The 21,278-nt window shown below is 42.3% G+C and overlaps 2 protein-coding genes across 2 annotated transcripts in view; one reads left to right on the top strand and one right to left on the bottom strand.

The window, feature by feature from the left end:
- Positions 1-1,405: 1,405 nt before the first annotated feature.
- tyw3 (tRNA-yW synthesizing protein 3 homolog) lies at positions 1,406-16,511 on the bottom strand. The gene is made up of 6 exons (XM_084368922.1): positions 16,198-16,511; positions 15,858-15,938; positions 15,672-15,770; positions 3,476-3,547; positions 3,198-3,331; positions 1,406-2,104 (listed from the first exon to the last, which is right to left on the bottom strand). The coding sequence occupies exons 1-6, from the start codon at positions 16,363-16,365 to the stop codon at positions 1,840-1,842; spliced, it is 819 nt and encodes a 272-aa protein (XP_084225048.1). The 5' UTR covers positions 16,366-16,511; the 3' UTR covers positions 1,406-1,839.
- A 4,411-nt stretch (positions 16,512-20,922) lies between these two features.
- LOC311266480 (phospholipid phosphatase-related protein type 4-like) overlaps positions 20,923-21,278 on the top strand; it is a 160,855-nt gene continuing 160,499 nt past the window's right edge. The window contains exon 1 of the mRNA XM_084368855.1: positions 20,923-20,989. Coding sequence (XP_084224981.1) covers positions 20,972-20,989 — 18 coding nt within the window. The 5' untranslated portion in view covers positions 20,923-20,971. The remainder of the gene's footprint in view (positions 20,990-21,278) is intronic.

The following is a 21,278-nucleotide window of genomic DNA, read 5'->3' as shown; positions in this document are numbered from 1 at the left end:
AAGGAAAGGAGTCGTTTACCTTACTGAGAGGTTGGAGGTGTGCAGCCTGTAGCCTGCAGTTCTTCATCAAACAGCTTCTGCTTGTTCATTACTCCTCCAGACTGAATAAAACTGAGCCGCTGTCTAAAAGGCCAACAGTTACAGTTGTTTTGAGCTGTAGACACAATTTTGTTATCAGTCTCATCTTCCCAGTGCCTCTGTCTTTCACTGGCCAGCACCTCGACCATTCAGCTGCCCAGAGCAATAGAGCCTACCCAGCTACCTCTGCCATTTAGCTGACCAGTGACCACTTCCACCAACGCCCAGTGAGATCCTCAGCCCCACAGCTCCAGCAGCCTCTCACTTGCCCATTGCTCCCCACCAGCACCTTTGTCTTGGCCTGTGCAGCCACCCCTGCCATTAAGCCATGCACAATCAGTCACCCATCTGTGATGTTGTATGATTGTTGAGCCACACCTGTTGGCCACCACTAAAGACTACTACACCCTCGTTTGCTGGCCCTCTGTTCTGCAGTCCAGTAACCTTATGCTGGCCTGTCCCCGTCAGGTGTCCTTGGGCCAGCAGTCCTCCAGCCTGCATCCCTGTCAGCCTGACAAATGTTCATTTTGACTGACAATGTGAAAAATTCAGTTACGTTTTTGCAGTTAGGTAATTACGTTTGGACACAAACTTACTTGGTAAGCATATGGCTTAAAATAACCAGTTTAGTCACATCACTTACACAACTTACAAACACTCACTGACGTAACATCATCAACATCACAAACCAACCCTGGTCCCCGGTGGTTTATGTTGCATCTGACCCACCCCAACCACCCCCAACTTAGACTGTTCTCCCTCTTTATACCAGAGGGGTGCTTCAACAAGTGACGCTACGAGGGTAACTACAGCATCCAACTAAGCAGGGCAGAGACACTGACCAGCTGCTGTGTTTGAAGTGTTGGGAGTGAGAGACACTGTATTTATATGCACATGTTGGGATCGGCAGATGAAGTTGTTCATTGTGGGATTTCAACTGAACTCAGCCCCCCACAATCCTCCAGTCTTCACACCTAGGTGCAAAGACTGCCCAGAGACCCAGCTTTGAACTGTGATTGGTCAGTGGGAGCAACAGCCGCCCCGACCACGTTACCAAAACTGGAGCTCCCTCTCTGTTCTCTCTCTTCTCCGCTGACATGTGTGGTGGTGTCTGTACCTTCAGAGACCTGCCCTCTGCTGTGAGTCCTCAGTCTGCTGTGTTCAGTACATTTTTCAGCGGTTCTGTAGAAAGATAATCTGAAGAGGCTGATTTCCAGGTTGTCAAATACAGACAATGACAACCTGAGAAGGACACTCATCGACTATCTTTCTCCAGAGTTGCTTACTGCACTGGTGAACAGTCATTTTACAAACAGCAAACCACAAATCCTGCATAGTATGCCTTTAATTTTACAGCCATGTCCACAAGTTTCATTGTTCACAAGGGGACATACAAATACATGCATCCTTCTACTATGACTTGAATTGTTTCAGGTGTGTATGACAGTCTGAAGTTCCTCCTCCTCTTTGAGCTGTGCTCTGTTCCACTCGCCTCTGCAAGACAATGTGTTTTCTCTCTCCTCATATTTCTCTCAAAGAGATTCTCCTGGCTTATCAAAATGTCTTTATTATTGTCATTTTATTGTAAATTCAATACTTGGGTCCATGTAAGGCATCAGGTGAGCTGATTGGTCCTTTTAAATGTTCTGTTGACTTGAAGCTGCCTCAGAGCAGGTCAGTGGTGCAGAGTGATCGTCTCAGATCAAATCAATCACTATCTATCAGCACCAACTCATCTACAACACAGTGACACCATCTTCTTCATGTGAACAGATCCACACAGTTGTCCAGCTCTGGCCCACTGCTGGACCCGTCACCATGGCAACAGTCAGTCTGATGGTGCTGTTGTCTCTTCCGCCTCCTTCTATATACACTTGTTTTTATCTTGTCCTTTTCTTCTGCTTCTCCCTTTTCTGTCTCCGGTCTGTGAGGGGAATCTTGTAGTTTCTGGGAGCTGGGAGGATCTGGGATTTGTAGTTCTTGTAGTTTCTTTGTAGATAGGGCTGTCTGGAGATTATGGTAGAACCTGGAGATGACCAAAACAATAAAAAATAAAATCTCCCAGCAGCTGGGTTAACATTTGCATGTTTAAATTGAGTTGTGATTAATATAATTAATACGGGTATCACGATCTTAATTGTGAGTCGGATATCGATGAAATTAAGTCACAATCTCGACCTTCGAATTCAAAGGTGGAATCGAGGATTTGGCCACAGCCCCAGCATCACGTACGGCAGACGTGCCAAGAAGGGACAAAAAAACCACACACAGCATGTCCTGGTGCGGCAAGTTAATGACAACGCTCTCATTGTCGACAAGAAAACCACAGTTTGTAAGCTATGCTATGTGAGTTTAGCATACACGTCCACAGTCAACAGACATCATCGCATCAGACATGCAACCCTATTCAGTGGTGGAAAACCTTGGATGTAAGCAGTTAATTAGCGTACTGGAACCACGCTACGAAATGCCAAGCCGGTTGCATTTTACCACAAAGGTGTTGCCCTCCATGTGTGGTAATGTGAAGAAAAGTTATTGGAGGTCTTAGCAGTGCAGATTTAGTGGCTTTAACAACAGACTGCTGGACCTCCAGAGCAACACAGAGCTACGTGACCATCACAGCACACTACATTAAATGTTCACTCTTCATCTGCTGTTACAACAAAGAGTCACTAGATGGCAGGTTCCCTCTCTGCCTTCTTTTCTTTACAGTTAGTTTCTAATTGACTGGTGAAGCAAGTTATAGTTACATTTAGATTGGTAATAAATTATTTAAATTTGACAATAAGGCCTTAGTGTGGTACATTGCAAATGAATAATGGAGATTATATCACTCAATACACCATATGGACCATCTTTTGAAATAAAAATAAAAAATTAAGAGTTATCATGGCAAAAAAACAATGATCCTAGACTAGACTCTTTTAAAATGGCACAGCCATCTGTACTAAAAGAAAAAAAAAAGATCAAGAATCGAATCGTGACCTTAAAATTAAAAATCGAATCGAGGATTTGGAGAATCGTGACACCTCTAATAATTAGTGAGACTGTGTAGAGGCTAACAGCCACAGTTACTTTGACCAATGACTGAATCGGAAAGAGCCAATTAGCAAACTGACCTGTGGATCCGTCTAAGATTCTCCTCCATCTTCTGATTGGCTATCTGAGTTAGGAAATTGATGTATTCATGTTCAACCAGGAGCTTTCCTTCATGGCTCAGAGGAACCTCCAGGCCGTGGGTACAACGGACAGCCTTAAGGGACAAAATACAGTAGGGATACATTTAAACCTTTTATACAGTCTATCGGAGCAACACATGCAGCAAAGCAAAGTTAGATTTACTGTTTAATGTAAGGGACGGACGTTTTGGAAATGCTGGAAATATTACGAGGCCTACCGTGATGATTTTTCCTGTCTTGCTGACGGTGAGACCAGAGTTCCTGAAGCCTGAGTTGATGGCCACCGAGTGCTGGAGGAAAGACGAGATCATTAATGACAGACAGGTCAATTTACTTGATGAACTATATGATAGTATTATGCTGAAACATGGTCCCAAATTAAGGTGGAATGAGTCAAGGAGTCGTCAGGGGTGAAAAAACAAAGTTTAAATAAACAATCTGATCAAATCTCAAAATGGACCGTCCAATTGAATCAGGAAATTAAGTCAATTGTGACACACATCAGCTGTGCCAGTGGCTGGCAGTCATACTAGGGCTGAACAATTTTAGGAAAAGATCTCATTGCGATTTTTCTGGCAGATATTGTGATTTCAATTTGATTCACGATTTCCTTCAAATCAAGCTTCAGTGCAATATTCACACTGTACAGTAACATTAAACATTAAATGTTATTACTCTAATGCAAGGATGAAAACTTGGTTAGAAATTGCTTCCAAATGTATTTATTAACGGATATATTATATATTAGATATTTATATACGGATATTTATTTATGGCAAAAGATGCTGTAATTGTAGTCTGTTTGCTACAGTGGGCCTGAGTATCATTTTCACCAAACTTTTCACTGGACTTTTTCGTCATGCACTCGTCATGCAATACCTGTGGTGATTTTTCAAGTGCCGGTATAAATTGGTTGTGTTTCCGCTGGATGTTGCAACTTTAGAGCGACAGGTTTTTCACAGTACCCGTTTCTGGTGCACGTCTGCAGCCTCAAACCCGAAATACTCCCAAATGACCGACGTGCTGTTTTTCTTGGGGATTAAATCACCTAACTCCGCTCCTGGTCCAGCTGAAGCCATTTCAGAACACGCTAAGGAGCAGGTTAATACTGATTGGTTAGCGTGACCTGTCCACGAGTAGCATGCCGCTTCTGATTGGTGAGCATGGCAGGATGGTAGGGAGATGGCATGTATGTGTAAAATAGTTGACACAACAGATCCTGGGTCAGTCAGGAGCGCTGCAAAAACCGCAGCTTTGGCGATCACATGATCGCGTTGTCTGAAATCGCAATTTCGATCAGAAAGCGATAAATTGTTCAGCCCTAAGTCATACCATACTGTAAGGGTGCACGATTCTCCAAATCCTCGATTCAATTCAATTTTCGATTCTAAGGTCACGGTTCGATTCGAGTCTCGATTTTTACATTTATTTTTTTTAAGGAACAAGTTGCTATGCCATTTTTAGACTAGACTTTTATGCAATATAATATCTGACCTTTGTTCGCAATGTACACATTACATTGTCAAATTTAAAACATTTATTAACAACATAATGTAACAACAACTTATATCTTCAGTTAATTGGAAACTTAAACAAAATAACCTGCCATCTAGTTTCTTTTTTGTAACTGCAGTCTTCTTCACAGAAGATGACATTCAAGTTCACAACAAAACAAACAAAAAAATAAAACAGCACACACATGTCGATAGTCTTCTCTGAACAATTAAGTGTCTTAACAAACTATTCCCGAACAGTTGGACACAAGGTGCGTAAGGTGTGAGTGGGCGAGCGAGAGGGAGGGAGCGTGCGTACGTGTGGAGAGTGAATGAATGGGAGAGGAAGGAGAAGCGAAAGGAGTAGCAGTAGTAGCGACAGCAATAAAGTGTACAATATAGGCTGCAGTTTGGCTGTGAATAAAGGCGACGGCTCCTCAAGATACAGCAAAGCTCTCTGGTATTATTTCCCGACCAGCTTAACACGTGAAAGGGGATTCGCCCCGAAGGTAAACATAAACTTCGGACCTGGAGGAAATCATCTCCCCTGTGCTTCCCGACCACGGTCCAGGAGCCGAACAGGAATGGTGTAACACCATTCTATGGTTTGACTGGCTGTAGCTAATAGCTATTGGCTTAGCTAGTAGCTAAGTTAGAGGAGGTTGACTTGCAGCACTTTAACACGTGTTTTTTTCCCCTTGGCAAGCCGACCGGATGTGACATGGGGGCGTGGCAGCATCAATGATTCTATTTTTTTCATTCCAAGTTCGAGATTGTGATTTAATTTCGATCGATTTCGATTTTAAATCAAAAATCGTGACACCCTTACCATACTGTGAAGAATGGCTCTGATAGTCCAGTCATTAAGCACATATCTAGAGTCTGGCTTACCATTCAGACACATCTAACAGTGTCTTCACACTTCACAGTAATACTCCCTTTGTTCCTCTAGCTTGTGTGCGCTGTAAATTGTCCGGGTGCTGCACTACCCTCACAGTTTAGTTCCAATTTTTTTTGATCCATCAGCATCACGCAAAAAAATCGATTTTTGACATTTGTGAATAGATTCGAAACCGTAGCATACAAGAATCTTGATACTTATGTGAATCGATTTTTTTACCCACCCCTACTTTGACTGTTGTGGAAAATCCCACCCGAGTCCTTCACAGAGACATCAACAGTCCAGCAGCATTAAACAACTTCAAAATGTGGTCCACAGGCTTGTATAGACAACAGAGAGAGACTATGCATCGCCATGTCATGGACAAAACACTGTAGGCGACTAAGAGCTCACTGGGATACACGTGTCTCAACACTGAGACTGAAAAGTGGCTGATGACACTGTGTGCCACTCTTCAATACTGTAGTCACTAATGAGTCTCTGCAGGCTCAGCAGGACATCAATCGAAAGACATATAGGGCAGTACACTTTGTAACATACCTGACCCTTTTTTAAGTGTGTGCAATGATTGCATTAAACATGTATAAATGGCCGGTGTGGTGCTTTAATTTAAATGAATAAGATCCTTATACAGATGAAGAACAGATCCAGTGTATTTTAGTTCTGATCCTGCTCCTGAATTTGGATATGTGGCGATACTGATACAAGTTGTTGTCCAAACTAAGGACATGTGGAGCCAATGTTACTAGGTCACTCAGTTGTTTCATTACATAACAGCAGGTTAACAGTCCAGCACTACCTCCAGCTGTACGTCTTATTCATAGAAATCTGGGAGGTGAGCAGAGATCTTTATAGAACCGTTCAGTTGGCTTTGGGTTTAAGACGAAGGAGACTGGATGGCTGAGTGGATCGATGACTTCAGTCCAATATCTGATGAGTGAATTACATATCAGCACCCAAAACAGATATACATAAAAGCAGGCATATGTCAGTTTTCTGTCACCAGAACGAACACAAAGTAAACACAACGAAAGTGCCGGCGTCAGATTTAAAAAACTAGTAGCAGCATTCCTGTGTAGCACATCAAACCATAAGAACCACTTCAGTGTACAACTTTCTTTACTTCCCCAAAGAGCGAAAGACAGTAAAAGAAAAGCTGTGTGGCAGAGAATTAATTGGTAAAATGTGTGTATAAAAAAAATGTGCTGCTTGTGGTTGTAGATCAAAGTGAATCAGAGAGTCGTGACACCTGCCTTCTAATAATGAAGCTTGTAAACAGCATACAGTAACATTGGAAGTGGAGAAAACCGACCTGTGTTCACCTCCTCTCAGCTCCAAGTCAACGCTATCATTATTAAGCACAAATGACTGCAGTTCTGCTTCACCACAGCGATGTAATCAGATAACAGTAACATCACATTGGACAGATTATTAATGACAGAAAAGACGAATGATGACAGAAAAATGACCTGGACATCTATTTAGGTAGTTGTGTGAGTCAGGTTTGTCCACTCTGATGGACACTGGGACTGAAAGGACTCATCAGCCACTGTTTGACACGGAACGCAGATCAACTACAACATAACATGATTGTTTGCTTGTCTGATCGTCAGACTTGTGCTCCTAATCAGGGCCGGCGATTGCTATAGGCGAACTAGGTGATTGCCTAGGGCGACAAATGTGTTGGGGGCGCCCTCTAGTGTTGCCCTTTCTTTTTGTCGCCCTTACCCATTAATCATGGAATTAGAACGACAAGCAAAATAAAACATGTTTATTAAACATGATCATCCTAGAGCGCCCCCTCAGCCACACATTTACTTGTCAATCTGATTATTAGATTGAATTGATGTTTATTGTCGATCATTACCTAATGGGGGGGAGGTTCGTTCGCGCGCCCGCTCTAGTTGTGTTGCGTTACGTTAGGCAAGCGCTCAGCTGCTGCCTTGATCAAGCTTCACCTGATTCCCAAAATGAAGCGGTCTAAACCCTCTGGTGCACAGGGTCGAAAACGGAAAAAGAGAAAGAAAAGAAAAAGCCAAGTATAGAGGTAAGTCTTCTCTTCTCAGCCATTAAAGTGTCAAACGAAATAAATTTACTATTGTGCATTAGCTAATATTGGACGTCATTGCTGTCACTAAGCTATGGCTAGCTAGCGACTGTTACCTCCTCTAACTTAGCTACTAGCTAAGCCAGTAGCTATTAGCTACAGCCAGTCAAACCATAGCATGGTGTTACACCACTCCTGTTCGGCTCCCGGACCATGGTCGGGAAGCACAGGGGAGATGATTTCCTCCAGGGCCGAAGTTTCTGTTTACCTTCGAGGTGAACCCCCTTTCACGTGTTAAGCTGGTCGGGAAATAATAACAAGGAGCTTTGCTGTATCTTGAGGAGCCGTCGCCTTTATTCACAGCCAAACTGCAGCCTATATTGTACACTTTATTGCTGTCGCTACTACTGCTGCTCCTTTCGCTTCTCCTTCCTCTCCCATTCATTCACTGTCCGCACGTACGCACACTCGCTCACTCTCGCTCGCCCACTTACACCTTACGCACCTTATGTCCAACTGTTCGGAAATAGTTTGTTAACACACTTAATTGTTCAGAGAAGACTATGGACATGGCAGTTTTATTTTTTTGTTTGTTTTGTTGTGAACTTGAATGTCATCTTTGGTGAAGAAGACTGCAGTTACAAAAGAGAAACTAGATGGCAGGTTATTTTGTTTAAGTTTCCAATTGACTGAAGATATAAGTTGTTGTTACATTATGTTGTTAATAAATGTTTTAAATTTGACAATGTAGTGTGGTACATTGCGAACAAAGGTCAGATATATTGCATAAAAGTCTAGTCTAAAAATGGCATAGCAACCTGTGCTTTAAAAAAAAAAAAAATGTAAAAATCGAGAATCGAGAATCGAATCGAATCGTGACCTTAGAATCGAAAATTGAATCAAATCGAGGATTTGGAGAATCGTGACACCCCTAGTACATAGAGTATCAGACAACCTGATACTCTGTTTACCGTTAGCAGCCACCGTTAGCAGCTAGCTCTCTAATGACAACCTGCACTGTTCAACCTGATTCAGCTTGAATAGTGCAGGTTGTCATTAGAGAGGTTGCATTGTAACGATAATTTTAATTATCTCTTACATATAGGATGTTTCAGAGTTTAGCCATGGTTCTGGGCAGTGGTCTACATAGCTTCTTCCACAACTTGTCTGCCCAAGAATATTCCATCTGTGCAACAAATAAAAAAATTATCATAGCCTAGATCGCCAGCTACTGTGCTGTCAGTAATATCTCCAGTGCTTCGACCCCTTTCTTCATTTTGCATTTGCCCAGCCTTCTGGTTTCGAAAACCCTCAGAATTAGGGATGCACATTTTAAATTTTTTTTATGACCGATAACCGACGCTCATTAACCGATTAATAACCGTTGCTTCGGAAGACGCATTTGGTCCTGTTTGGCCTCCAGTGCCCTGCATGCAGGTGTGCTGTGGTTGAAGTGCCTAACAAGCCGCCCCCCGGCAACAATAACCCGATGCACAAACACGTTAAATCCGTCATTTACCGCCAGCTGCAGTGTATGTGCAAAACAGGGGATCGAGTCCCAGCTGACCCGTCCGGGAGAGTTGGCTGCCACGATGCTGCGCGCGTTGTCGTGGACGCATGCAGACACTTTCCTACTAAGTCCCCACGTCTCCACCGCATCAACTAGTTTAGCTGTGATGTTATCAGCTGTGTGTCTACCTGGCATACTCTGCATTAGCAGGACGGCAGAATTAACTTTCCAGTCCTCATCGATATAGTGACATGTAATTGTCACAAACCTCTCTGTTGTGAGCGCGGTCCAGCAGTCCGTTGTAATAGCCACGAACTTTGTACTTGCAAGTTGACTTTTTCAGTTCGTTTTTCCTCTCCTCAAAACGAGCCTCTAATCGACGGGTAATGTAGGTCTTGATGGAATTTGGTAATTAGGCTCGACATAGCCCAGTAGCTCTTGAAACCCGTCGCCACTGACCACGCTTCATTTTTGCTGTGAAGTGGGCTGTGGCGGAAAGCACGTATGAGTTGATTGACAAGTAGCTAAAAAAAATAAATAAATAAAAAATTAACCTATAGTATTAATCGGTCAAAGTTCCTGTTATCGGTTAACGGTTAAACGGTTAACCATGTGCATCCCTACTCAGAATAGTTATGAAAAGTACAGTTGCTCTCTACATTCATTATAGCTAAAAGGCATAAGTTCTGTTTAGCAGTGCTGCACGATTGATCTAATAGCAATCGCAATCGCGATGTCATGCTGTGCAATTATGTAATCGCATAAAAGACTGCGATTTGCAATTTAATGTGTGTGCCTGTGAACAGGACTCTCTCTCTCTCTTTTTTAATTAAAATCTTTATCTAACATTTTGAAAAAATACAGACATTCAACATGTAGCCTACATGAAGATAGAGTCATGTCAGTACAAATATTACAATGAATGGGACTATCTCCCATGCGGTGTGGAGCAAGGTGACGCCACATCCACACTGTGTGCAGCTGTTTTTAAAGTTGTCCGTCGCTACGACGGATATCCATCATTCAAACTTAACAGAGGCGACTTGTAAGGTCAATGTAGATCGGAGGAGAACTGTTGGCTGATTTTTATTGACAGATTGTCACACTCTACAGCCAATTGTATCTTTAGCAGGGTGTGCGCACGCTTCATTCAGCGTCTCTCCCTCCCCTCTGGCACCGTGAGTTACCATGGTTACAGGAACGCCCTGAAACTTTATAATGATGATCAATAAGAAGTTTTTGGTTAGTTTGAATGTACAAAATCATGAATGTAGCCTGATTGTAGCGCAATGCTGAAATCTTGTATTATAACATACAGTAGGTACTACTTCGTTGTGGCCGAGTTCACGCGAGAATCACGCACCTTTTTAGTGGAGGATCAATTGTGTTTTCATGAGAAGCGGCAATGTGCCCAAACAACCACCAGGTGGCATCTGTGAGCAGGAGGACGACAACATGCAGCAGCAGGGAGCAGTGACCATGAACGGGAATGGACAGAGTTGCCTGATTTATGTTTCTGTTCGTTGTTGCTTAAATACAAGAATGTAGCTAATAATACCTCACCCATTCCACACCTCATTCCAACTCCTTCCTTCAGCCTGTCGCTACAGGGTCCCTCTAGCAAGGACAAACTTAGTGAAAAAAATCATTCATCTCATCCGCCATCAACATCATCAACAACTCATTATGAAGCCTTTTAAATGTCTTTTAAGGTTTTATCCTTTGTATTTTGTATTTATCGGTGATATTCCCATTTTATGTTTATCTGTTTTCGTTTTGCTTTTATGTTTAACTGTGGTCTTTTTTTGTGCACACGTCAAAGACCCTAAAGACATCTGAGGTTGTGATTTTGCTCGCTCGTTGCTGCAGCCACGGCTAATAAGCGGAGGCAGAAACAATTACGCACAGCCTACAGAAGTTTCAACGTCCATATAAGCATTTAAGAAATGATTCTTATCAGTTCCATAATTCAGAGAGGATTTTTACTCAACGAAAAAATGTACACACAATGACACCACAACTGTAGCGTACCGAATATCAATAGATGATAACCAGAAAAAAAACGTTCTATTGATCTGATTCACCGGCTTCATGGACGTCGGAACTATTTTCTGAGAGGGGGGGCGGGGGAAGCACGCACTTTTATCAATGATTAAGGATTTGATTTGAAGTTATTTTATAATGGCGTGCAGTTATAAGATAACTAGATGGATGAACACGGCATCTTTATTGTTAAGAAAATGAAACTTTGATCACTAAATCAAGCCATTTAAGGAACATAACAGCATTGGCGGCGTTTCCCAGATTCGATCGTTCTTAAGGACTTAAGAAGGCTCTTAAGAAGGGTTCGGCTAAGAAGGACCGCTAAGATACGGGTGTTTCCCAGACGCGTTCTTAACGTATCGTGTGTGTGTGTGTGGGCGGGGTGTGGGTGTGTTGACGGCCGCGTAGTGCTTTCTACCGATCCAGCATGGATCCACCAGGGAGGGATTGTGGATTGGAATGAGGGTGCCATCCATGGCATGGCGCAGGAGAATCGGTGTCACAGCTGCCACACTCCGTGACACCGATGCCTTGCTGAGGCCAGTGCCATCCCCCACCACCTCCAGGAAGCTCCCCACTGCGTAAAAACGCAGGGCAGCCAGGAGCCGCACCTCCGGGCTGAGGCCAAAATTGCAGCGGGTTGCTCTCTGGATGTGTGGAGACACCGAGAGATCAGCCGTTGGATCTCCGCACGGGGCAGCCGGTACTTTGCCTGGACAGCCCGGTCTGACAGCACGTCCAGTGGGGAGAAGTGCTGACGCACGTATGCATTTATGTAAACCATCTGGCTTCGCGCACGGCGACGCTGTTGGTTCGCAGCGAGAATGTGCTGTATTGCAGCCATGGTTTATCACAAGCGCGGACTTTGGCAACGCATTTATATAAAGTAGCAGGTGAAGCCTCTCTGGATGAGGTTCAGCTGAGTTTAATTACATCTGTTTCCTTGATATGCCACAGGGTTGTTGTATTTTTATGTGTAGTACTATAAACTCATATATGCAGATGTGTGTGGAAAACTTAAACGTGTAATTCAATAAAAAAAATTTTTTTTTCTTCTTCTATTAACCTATGTTTCTTGCGCCAGTGGTCCGCAGCTATGAGCGCATTTCAACATTGAGCATTGTTTTATTATTTCGAAAAGTGGAGGATGTAAATTTCCCTGACGTGGCTTGATCACTGAGCATTTGGTCGCTAAGAAGGCTGTTAAGAGTGGGTCAGCTCGATCTTACATTTCCTTCTTAGTGAAAGATCTTCTTAAGCTAAGAGCGACTCTGGGAAACACATCCTTCTTTCACAACGTTCTTAAGAGCGCTCCTAAGAAGATCTTAGCACTTAAGAGCTTCTTAACGAATCTGGGAAACCCGGCCATTGGCAGGGCCAGACACAGCTTAATGAGCTTCTCCACCTCCGAATGCAGGATGGACACATCCTGGATGGTGCTTAGTTCTCGTCCCCTACACACATTCCTCAGTATGGGGGAATGCAAATGTTAAGGCATCTGGAACAAGTTCGCTTAACTGGAAAGACCCCATCCATCCCCCACACTTTTGAAAAGCTTGCTACGCCAGTGCCCCCACCCCCGCGCGCTGAGGACAGCAAAGAGGTCTGCAACAAATACATTGATCACTTGGCCAAGGGATCTCCTCCTGCAGGGAGACTGCTTCAGGGACTCACTCCACTTTAAATAACCTTCTGTTTATCCGACTACTGTAAAGCTGCTGATTATGTATTTTAATAAAGCTAGAGAAAACTGTCTGACATGACGTGTTGTCGTTCTTCTTTCTATAAGCCTGTTGTAGAAAATATAAGGAATAGAAAGCACAAATATTTGTGTTAAATTCTGACACCACAACTGAAAGAAAGAAAGCAGCCGGTGAATCAGATCAATAGAACGTTTTGTTTTTTTCTGGTTATCATCTATTGATATTCGGTACGCTACAGTTGTGGTGTCAGAATTGAATGTATTTTATGTACACAAGCAGGAAAGCTGGTGCCGCGGCCCGGCGGAGAATTAATGCTCATTTGCTCATTTATTTGCTCAAACTTGGAGCCATATGTGATCATAATGATGATGAGAAAAGAAAACACATTAACTAAAGGTACTGCCTATACTGAGCTTCGAACTCATACTAGCAGAAGATTCTGCTTACTGAGGGAGCTGCTCTACCAGGGGAGCTATACATCAGTCATAACACACATCAGCGTCTGGACATACGTGCTGCTGTCGTGTCTTCAACCTAAAAATTGATCTTTATACATTTTTTCGTTGAGTAAAAATCCTCTCTGAATTATGGAACTGATAAGAATCATTTCTTAAATGCTTATATGGACGTAGAAACTTCTGTAGGCTGTGCGTAATTGTTTCTGCCTCCGCTTATTAGCCGTGGCTGCAGTGAGCGAGCGAGCGAAATCACAACCTCAGATGTCTTTAGGGTATCAGATATTATTATAGGCTATTCTTATATTTAAGCAACATCCAGTCAGGCCGTGATATAGGCTCACGGGGGCGGACTGGGACAATAATTCAGGTCGGCAATTTTACCAGTAAACAAATGTTCCTTAAAAAACAACTAATGTCCATATTTTAGCTCTACTGTAAAACAAAGAAAGCACAAGTGATTATCCAAGGTCACCCAGATAATTGAGGTGTCCCATCGCTGTGAAACAATCAGTCTGAATCAATCTGATACGGTTTAGCAGTCCCCCTCTCCATTCACTCTACCTGTAGCCTAAAACAGCGCCACTCTCCATTGCAGCTACATTGTGGTCAAATGTGGAATTGTCCCAAAATCGTTTGAGCTGCAATTCAGTACTATGCTTCCACCTAGTGGCTACAGTTGTCACTTACATTTCACGCGTTGCGTGAATCTCACTCCCCGCGAGTGAAATGGCCACTTTGAAGTAGTACCTACTGTATAGAACAAAGCCTCAGAGCTTCTTTGATTATTAACAGTATGTTAGTGATTGCAGACAGGTGATAACTCGCCATCAGACTGACAAGGCTGCAAAAGTTGCTGCTTGTATGATGTATTTTTCTGTTAAACGATAAGAGGCTCACTTTAAACAATATTATTATTAATAATAATAAATGATAATGATGATGAGAAGAAGAAGTAGAAAAATAGCGTACTGAAAAGTTCTGTAGATGGTTGATTATTTGACAGAGCAAAATTTGAGAGAAGCTTGGCAAAAAAAAGGCACAGATTGATTTCATAGATTGAAAACTGAACAACTGAAAAACGCCTGAAACGACCACAACAACGCACAATTACAGATACATTTGCAAGTGTCACACCATACGAAAATACCTCGAAAAGACACAAGGAAATCACTGACTCCATAAGTTATTTGGGGAAAAAATACAGTACTGTAAACTTCAGGTTTTGTATTTTTTGTGTCATATTTGTATGTTTTGAGTTGAGAAATATACAAACTATTGTAATTCTCTGTGTTGTCCTTGATATTCAAGCAAGTAGACTTATGACACCATTCATTTATAATATCATAATCGCCATCGCAAATCGCAATATTTTCATCAAATCCTGCAGCACTACTGTTTAGTGAGTTCACAACTACCAAGTGCATACACAGTGTAACCATTTTGGTGATAGTGGTGTTTGTTCACACTTCTGTAAAGTTCCCCTCCAGGAATATACTAATATATATGTGGGTTTTTTTTTACTTGGCCAGATGCACTCAGGCAATATTTGCAGAGGCCGGCACCTGCTGGAGAAAGGACGCCTGATCCTTCATGTTCGCCTCTCTCTGAACTTTGTAAGTACAACTAGTACTATTGTTGCTGCTTTTGTTATTGTTTAGTATTATTATTAGCAATTATTACTTTTATAGAGCATTTTTGTTTGTTCATCCATTGTTTGAGTCATAATTTGTTAAATATCCTTGAACGTTCTCTGTAGCATTTTTGTATGAGCAATTTATTAGAGTGTATCATTCAAGTCATAATTTGCCTGTTGGAGTGACTATCAGAACATTTTTGTTTGTATAGTTTTTGGAGTTCATCCATTCTTTGAGTTGTAATTTGCTAAATATTCTTGAGTAGCCTTTATAGTATTTTTGTATACAAGTCATTAGAGGTGACTCTTTTCAGTCATAATTTGCTTATTTCTTCAGTGTCCTTAAAAGCACTTTTATTTCCAGAGTTAATAGAGTCAATTTCATGTTAAATATCCTTTTATTTATGAGCACCTTTGCACTTTATGGAGTTCGCCTAGGGCAGCCAAAGGGCTGCTCCTAATAGCTAAAAATCCAAATGGTTTTCTTATTTTATTCTATTAAATTGGCAAATCTGTCCGAATTTGCATTTCCTGCCAGTCAAATTAAAGGAGCTGTTTTCACCCAAAAGGGGCCGGGGGCGTGTCACTGTTCAACACCACATACACACACATGAACTGTCACCCACCAGCAGCTGGGCATCATCCAGACGTTGACACTGAACATGGAGCACAAAGGGCTCAAACTTCAACACTGCGTCTCCACTGGACCGGGCCACAGCACACACCTGAGGGACACACAGTGGACTCCTCTTCATATTACATCTACATTATTAGATTAAATATAAATAGTGCACAAGTCCACCGTTTCTCACCACATCATCACAGTTGCATTTCTTGTGTGAGACAAAAAGCCAAACACAGTTCTGTTTCTGGACATCACTTCTCTCAGGAGCCTAGAGGACAGGAGACAAGACAGTGAGGGTTAAAGAAACTAGAGACTACAAAATGTTGTGGTGATATTACATCTCTTGAAATCCTTTTTTTAAATGACTGTCAGAAGAAGTGGTCACAGCAGTGAGACAAGCTGTGAGACAGAACATCAGCTGGACCGTGTGAGACCAGGGGACATGTCAGGACCGTGTGAGACCAGGAGACAGGTTAGGACCGTGTGAGACCAGGGGACATGTCAGGCCCGAGTGAAGCCTCTCTCACCCCGTCGATGAGGATGATCCGACCCGAGCAGGAGCTGGTGGTGAAGTACTCCTCACAGCTGTTGAGCAGAGACACGACATGTTCAATGTGTTCGTCCACACTGGCCTTCTTACTCAGGTCCAGCTTGTTAAGACACTGTCTCTTCCACTGGAGGAACGTTTTGTCCATCGCTACTTCTGTAATGAGTCCCGGAGCAGCTCAGTGTTCACACTCACTACCGTACACACTCACACTATAAAGGAAGCATCTTAGCAGGCTCTGCTCTGAGCACGTCTGCTAGCTGCTAGCCAAACATGCTACGCAACACTGTTGTTTCTTCTTCTGCAGTCAAGATGGCGGCCGAGAAACAAGCCTGTGGCGGACAGCGCCACCGTGTGTACGGAGGCCACACCGATAGGAGTCATTCACACACAGCGGGAGATGAAAGTTATTTTGTTCTACTTTTGAGTTATTACAGTTTTTGCCGAATGCTTTGACACATGTTACAGACTTTGGCTCACTGTGTCATAACTTAACACACAGGCCACGTAAGACACAGCACATGAAGATAAACTCCTAACTTATAGGCCTACAGCAAAATGAAACTCTTGAAACAAAACCTAACAATCCCATTTCAAAACTGTTTTTAGCATCAAAACGTTAAACACATGCACCTTTGAATTACTCTTTCCTAGCAGCAACAACACAGAGATGGCCATGTCCCCCCCAATAAACACACATAGGCATGTCCCCCCCAATAAAAATGCCCTAAATTATCCAACAAATGTATTTTCAGACTTCACATTCTTCACATTTTAGATTCACATCTAAAAAGAAATGCAGTACTTTTTGAATGATATGGCAAGCCTCTACGAAGTTGTGATTTATGGTGGCACGGTATGAGTTGCATACGGGCAAAAAAAAAAAATCATTTTTGTGTCCCCCCCAATCCTGACATCGGATCTGCACCCCTGCATCAGATATTTGTCTCCTTCTGTTGCCTGCTCCCCTTCTTCGTCCTCTTCCTCGTCCTGCTACTGCACTTACTCTTCCTCTTCCTCTTTCTGCCTCCATGTTTCCAAAGTTGGCACAAAGGAGCTGAGCTCACATCAGGTGTATTTGTAGTGGCTTAGACTGATTGGTCTACAATGAGATTTTAAATGTTTTCATGTGTGTGAATCTGTGTACTTTTCCAATTTTAGTTGTGTTTTGTATTTTAAATAGATGTGTTTTCCCCATGATTGCATGAGATTTCCTTTTTGAACAATGTGTCTTATGTAAAAAAGTGTTGTTGGAGAATTTCAAACAGAGTGCAAAGCATATATTGTGTTTGCAGGGTTGGTGCTTTTGTTTAGGGCATGGTCACCAAAGTTAGAGGTTGTGATGCTTTGGGCATAGCAACCACTTTTAGTGTTTAAGCATTAGGCAAAAACTGTAATAATAATATCGCTTTGAGTATTCATTTAAATTTGAGATGCACAGAATACAAAATGTGACAAAATTCTGATTGAGAATGTGTGTTATACTGTGTTATTTCTACATTGATTATTTGAACATGATTGGTGTGCAATGGTAACTGTCTAATATGATAAGGGCACCAGCTGAAATCTTGCCTATAGGGCACCAAATTGGTCAGGGCCGGAGGGTCTCTCTGGAGGCCAGTGTAGGGTAGCTTTGGTCCCAGCAAATGTTTTGTTCCTTACAATATATTTATTTCTTTCAGGGTCCTGAAAAAGTCGAAAAAATAAAGTTTTTCAAATAAAAGGCCTTACAGTTTTTTCCAATTGCTAAAACACAATTTTGCAAAATACTTAACACAATTCACAAAACCACACACCCAAACTGCAAAATACCTCATATATCCTGCAAAATGAAGCACTGCAACCAAAACTACATATAGCATTGTCAAAATTAAACTTTTGCACCAAATGGCACACACTTCATTCATATTACCAGAATTTTTTTCTAATCAACTACACACTGTTGGGCATAATGAAAAACACTTTCATCTTTAGTATGCTCTGCCATAATACTAAAATAGTTCAAATTGTAGAGAATTCTTCAGATTGTTCACATGCACAGAAATATTTGCAGACACACACACATGCTGTTGAAACATTTATTTTTCAACAGCAAACAAGTCAGTGCAACATATGCACAGCAGATATATTTACATTGGAGTGAACACAAATATGTTCACAAAACAGTAAACTGAAAAAGAAAATTGCAGAAAAAATGTGCAGAAAAAATATAGAAAAAAAGAGGCAAGAAAATAATTAGGCAGCATCTTGCCGGACAGCTGGGTCTGGCCACAACGCCTCGTCCACATCACAGGCAATATCTTCCCTTGCCAGACATCGAGGGAAGAAGCGCCTTGAGTGCCTTATCCATCCCTGAATCGCACCCACATCAATTTCATCACATGCCTCTACCATAGCCTGCACAAGAGGCATGCGCACAAAGGGCTGCTGGTCGTATACCTTCCACCACCATGCCAAAAAAGAACTCTTCTATGGGGTTCAGAAATGGTGAGTATGGTGGGAGGTATTGCACGAGAAATGGTGGGTGGTCAGCAAACCAGTTTTGGACTGGGGCTGCACGATGAAAGCTCACGTTGTCCCATACTACAACATACCGGTTTCTTTGATGGTCTACATCATTCACATCGCTGGTGGTATGAGAATGTTGTGGAGTCTGTCCAGAAATGTGAGAATATGGGCTGTGTTGTATGGTCCAATGGTATGGTTGTATGTATGGTTGGCATGATGGTGGAGGACACCATGCCTATTGGATATGGCAGTGCACATTGTGATGTTCCCGACCACGTTGGCCAGGAACATCTATAATGGCACTGTGGCCAATGATTCTTCTGGTCTTTGCTAGGTTGAACCCAGCCTCATCTATAAAGATGAACTCATGTGGGATTGCATGAACATCCATTTCCAGTACTCTCTGAAAACAAAGAACAGAAATCAGTCAAAATGGTGTTACAGTATCCAGTACACTGGGAAACAATGTTGCGTGTAGTGTACTGCAGTCAATACTGTACTTACATCCACATATGCTCATCTGAGCTCTTTGTTTCTTTGAGAGTTTCTCTCAAAAGGCACCTTATAAAGTTGTTTCATTCTGATTTGGTTTCGCTTGAGAATGCGAGCCAATGTGGACAGACTGACTCGTTGAATATGGTGTTGTCTTGGATGATGTGGCTTTGAATTTCTCGTAATCTGATTTAATTATTTTCCAAAACCAAGTTTACAATGGCAGCTTCCTGTACCCCAGTGAACATTTGGCCCCTTCCTCCACCATGGTTGTGTCTCTCAGTCCTTTAGAAAAACCAAAAAACCAAAATATAGGGCTTGGACAATGCAGCCTAAAGATATTTCCCCCAAATTGTACAGGAAACTTGTACAGTTACTGTATGACATCAGCCATTCATAAAGTAAACAGGTGTCACCCAACTGATACACTATGACATGGGGTGTACTACATAGTGTGAAAGAAATTTTGGTTACATACATGTACGCCAGTCTAAATGTCCGGATTACAGAGGCAACAGTAAAACGGCTCAAGTTGGGCTGCACTCTCTGTCCAGCCTCTCGCATTGTCAGCCCATGGTTGATGACATGATCAACTAAGGTTGCTCTGATTTAATTTGAAAGTTGTTGTCTTCTTTGGCCATGACCTCCTCTACCAGCTCTACCCCTACCTCTCACTCTTCCTCCCCCTCTCATTCTCACCCTCCCTCTTCCTCTTCCTCTCTCTGCAACGTCTTCCATTGTTGTTGTCAAAAAAAAGGTGCTCACCTGTGGTCTTTTAGTGCTTACTTCCTGACTGAAGTGGTAACAATTAACAATTGTTTGGCCAGGTGGCACATATTAGCTCATGTACTGTCATTTTGAATGGCAGTGCTTTGAAATAGCAAACATGTGACTTTTTGTCAAATTGTTGTGTCTTATGCAGAGAACCATGTTCAGTGCATTTAAAAAGTGCCATTTTGAATTGCAAAATGTGTGTAAAGCAGAAAATGTGTTTAAAGTTTTGGAGACTTGAGAAGAGGTTTTGCTCTCTGTGTGTCAGTTTAAATATTTGTGCTATGCATGTCATTTTAGTGTGTTAGCAATTGCAAAAAACTGTAAAAGTCCTTAAATTGTCTTAAATTCAGGTTCAATGGATTTTTAAAAAATTTGCATAAATGTCTCCAGTCTGACAGACTGAAGAAGAAGAATGTTTTTCCCATATGCACCTCATCACCACAGAGGACTGAGGCAGCACACAGGTCAAACTATACCAGTAAGAGTCAATGCACATCAGATAATTGGTAACATAAAATATAAAATAAGAAACAAAAGTATATCAGGAGGTGATTCCTTAACTCTTTGTTGTAGTTCTCAACTAGCCTATAAACTAAAACAGCATAATAGAATTCCTGAAATTCAGTTATATGTGTGTGTGTGTGTGTGTGTGTGTGTGTGTGTGTGTGAGAGAGAGAGAGAGTGTGTGAGTGTGTGTGTGTGTGTGTGTGTGTGTGTGTGTGTGTGTGTGTGTGTGTGTGAGAGTGAGTGAGTGAGTGAGTGAGTGAGTGCGTGCGTGAGTGTGTGTGTGTGTGTGTGTGTGTGTGTGTGTGTGTGTGTGTGTGTGTGTGTGTCATCCCCTGCAGGACTGGCATGGTTTCGCTGGCCCAGAAGCTGCAGTCTAATAGAAGTGACAGCAGAGCAGAGAGCAGCAGTCAGGCAGACATGTTGATCAGAGTACAGACACAGAACGAGTTCAGGATCTCTGCCATGAAGACATTATGAAGATCAGACCTCAGGTCAGTGTCACTCTCCTCCTCTCACTCTACACATTCTTATGACCCTCAGAGCCTCCATCAGGAACTCAGTCACAGATCACAGGAGGTCAGACAAGAGACAAGTGTTAGGAGACAGATCAGAGCAGGACGACAGAGACAGACTGGAGGCACGTCATTGTGTCTCTGTTATTTGTTACTGAAGGAGACTATGAAGGCTGCCACCCACAGTGAGTCCAACAACAGAACCCTCAGCGTTCTGATACATGGAATATGTCTGTGTTTGAAGACAGGAAGGTTCAGATGTACACAG

This window comes from Pagrus pagrus (genome assembly GCF_965226575.1).
Source record: "Pagrus pagrus genome assembly, chromosome: 12".
Taxonomy (NCBI): Eukaryota; Metazoa; Chordata; class Actinopteri; order Spariformes; family Sparidae; genus Pagrus; species Pagrus pagrus.
Note: the sequence above shows the minus strand (reverse complement) of the source record. Positions and strands in the feature narration are given on the sequence as shown.

Coding starts and splice junctions, on each gene's coding strand:
- tyw3 (XM_084368922.1), bottom strand. CDS start 16,365: ATGGACAAAACGTTCCTCCAGTGGAAGAGACAGTGTCTTAACAAGCTG. Junction 15,939..16,197: donor GGATCATCCTCATCGACGGG/GTGAGAGAGGCT, acceptor CCTGTCCTCTAG/GCTCCTGAGAGAAGTGATGT. Junction 2,105..3,197: donor AATCTTAGACGGATCCACAG/GTCAGTTTGCTA, acceptor GGTCATCTCCAG/GTTCTACCATAATCTCCAGA.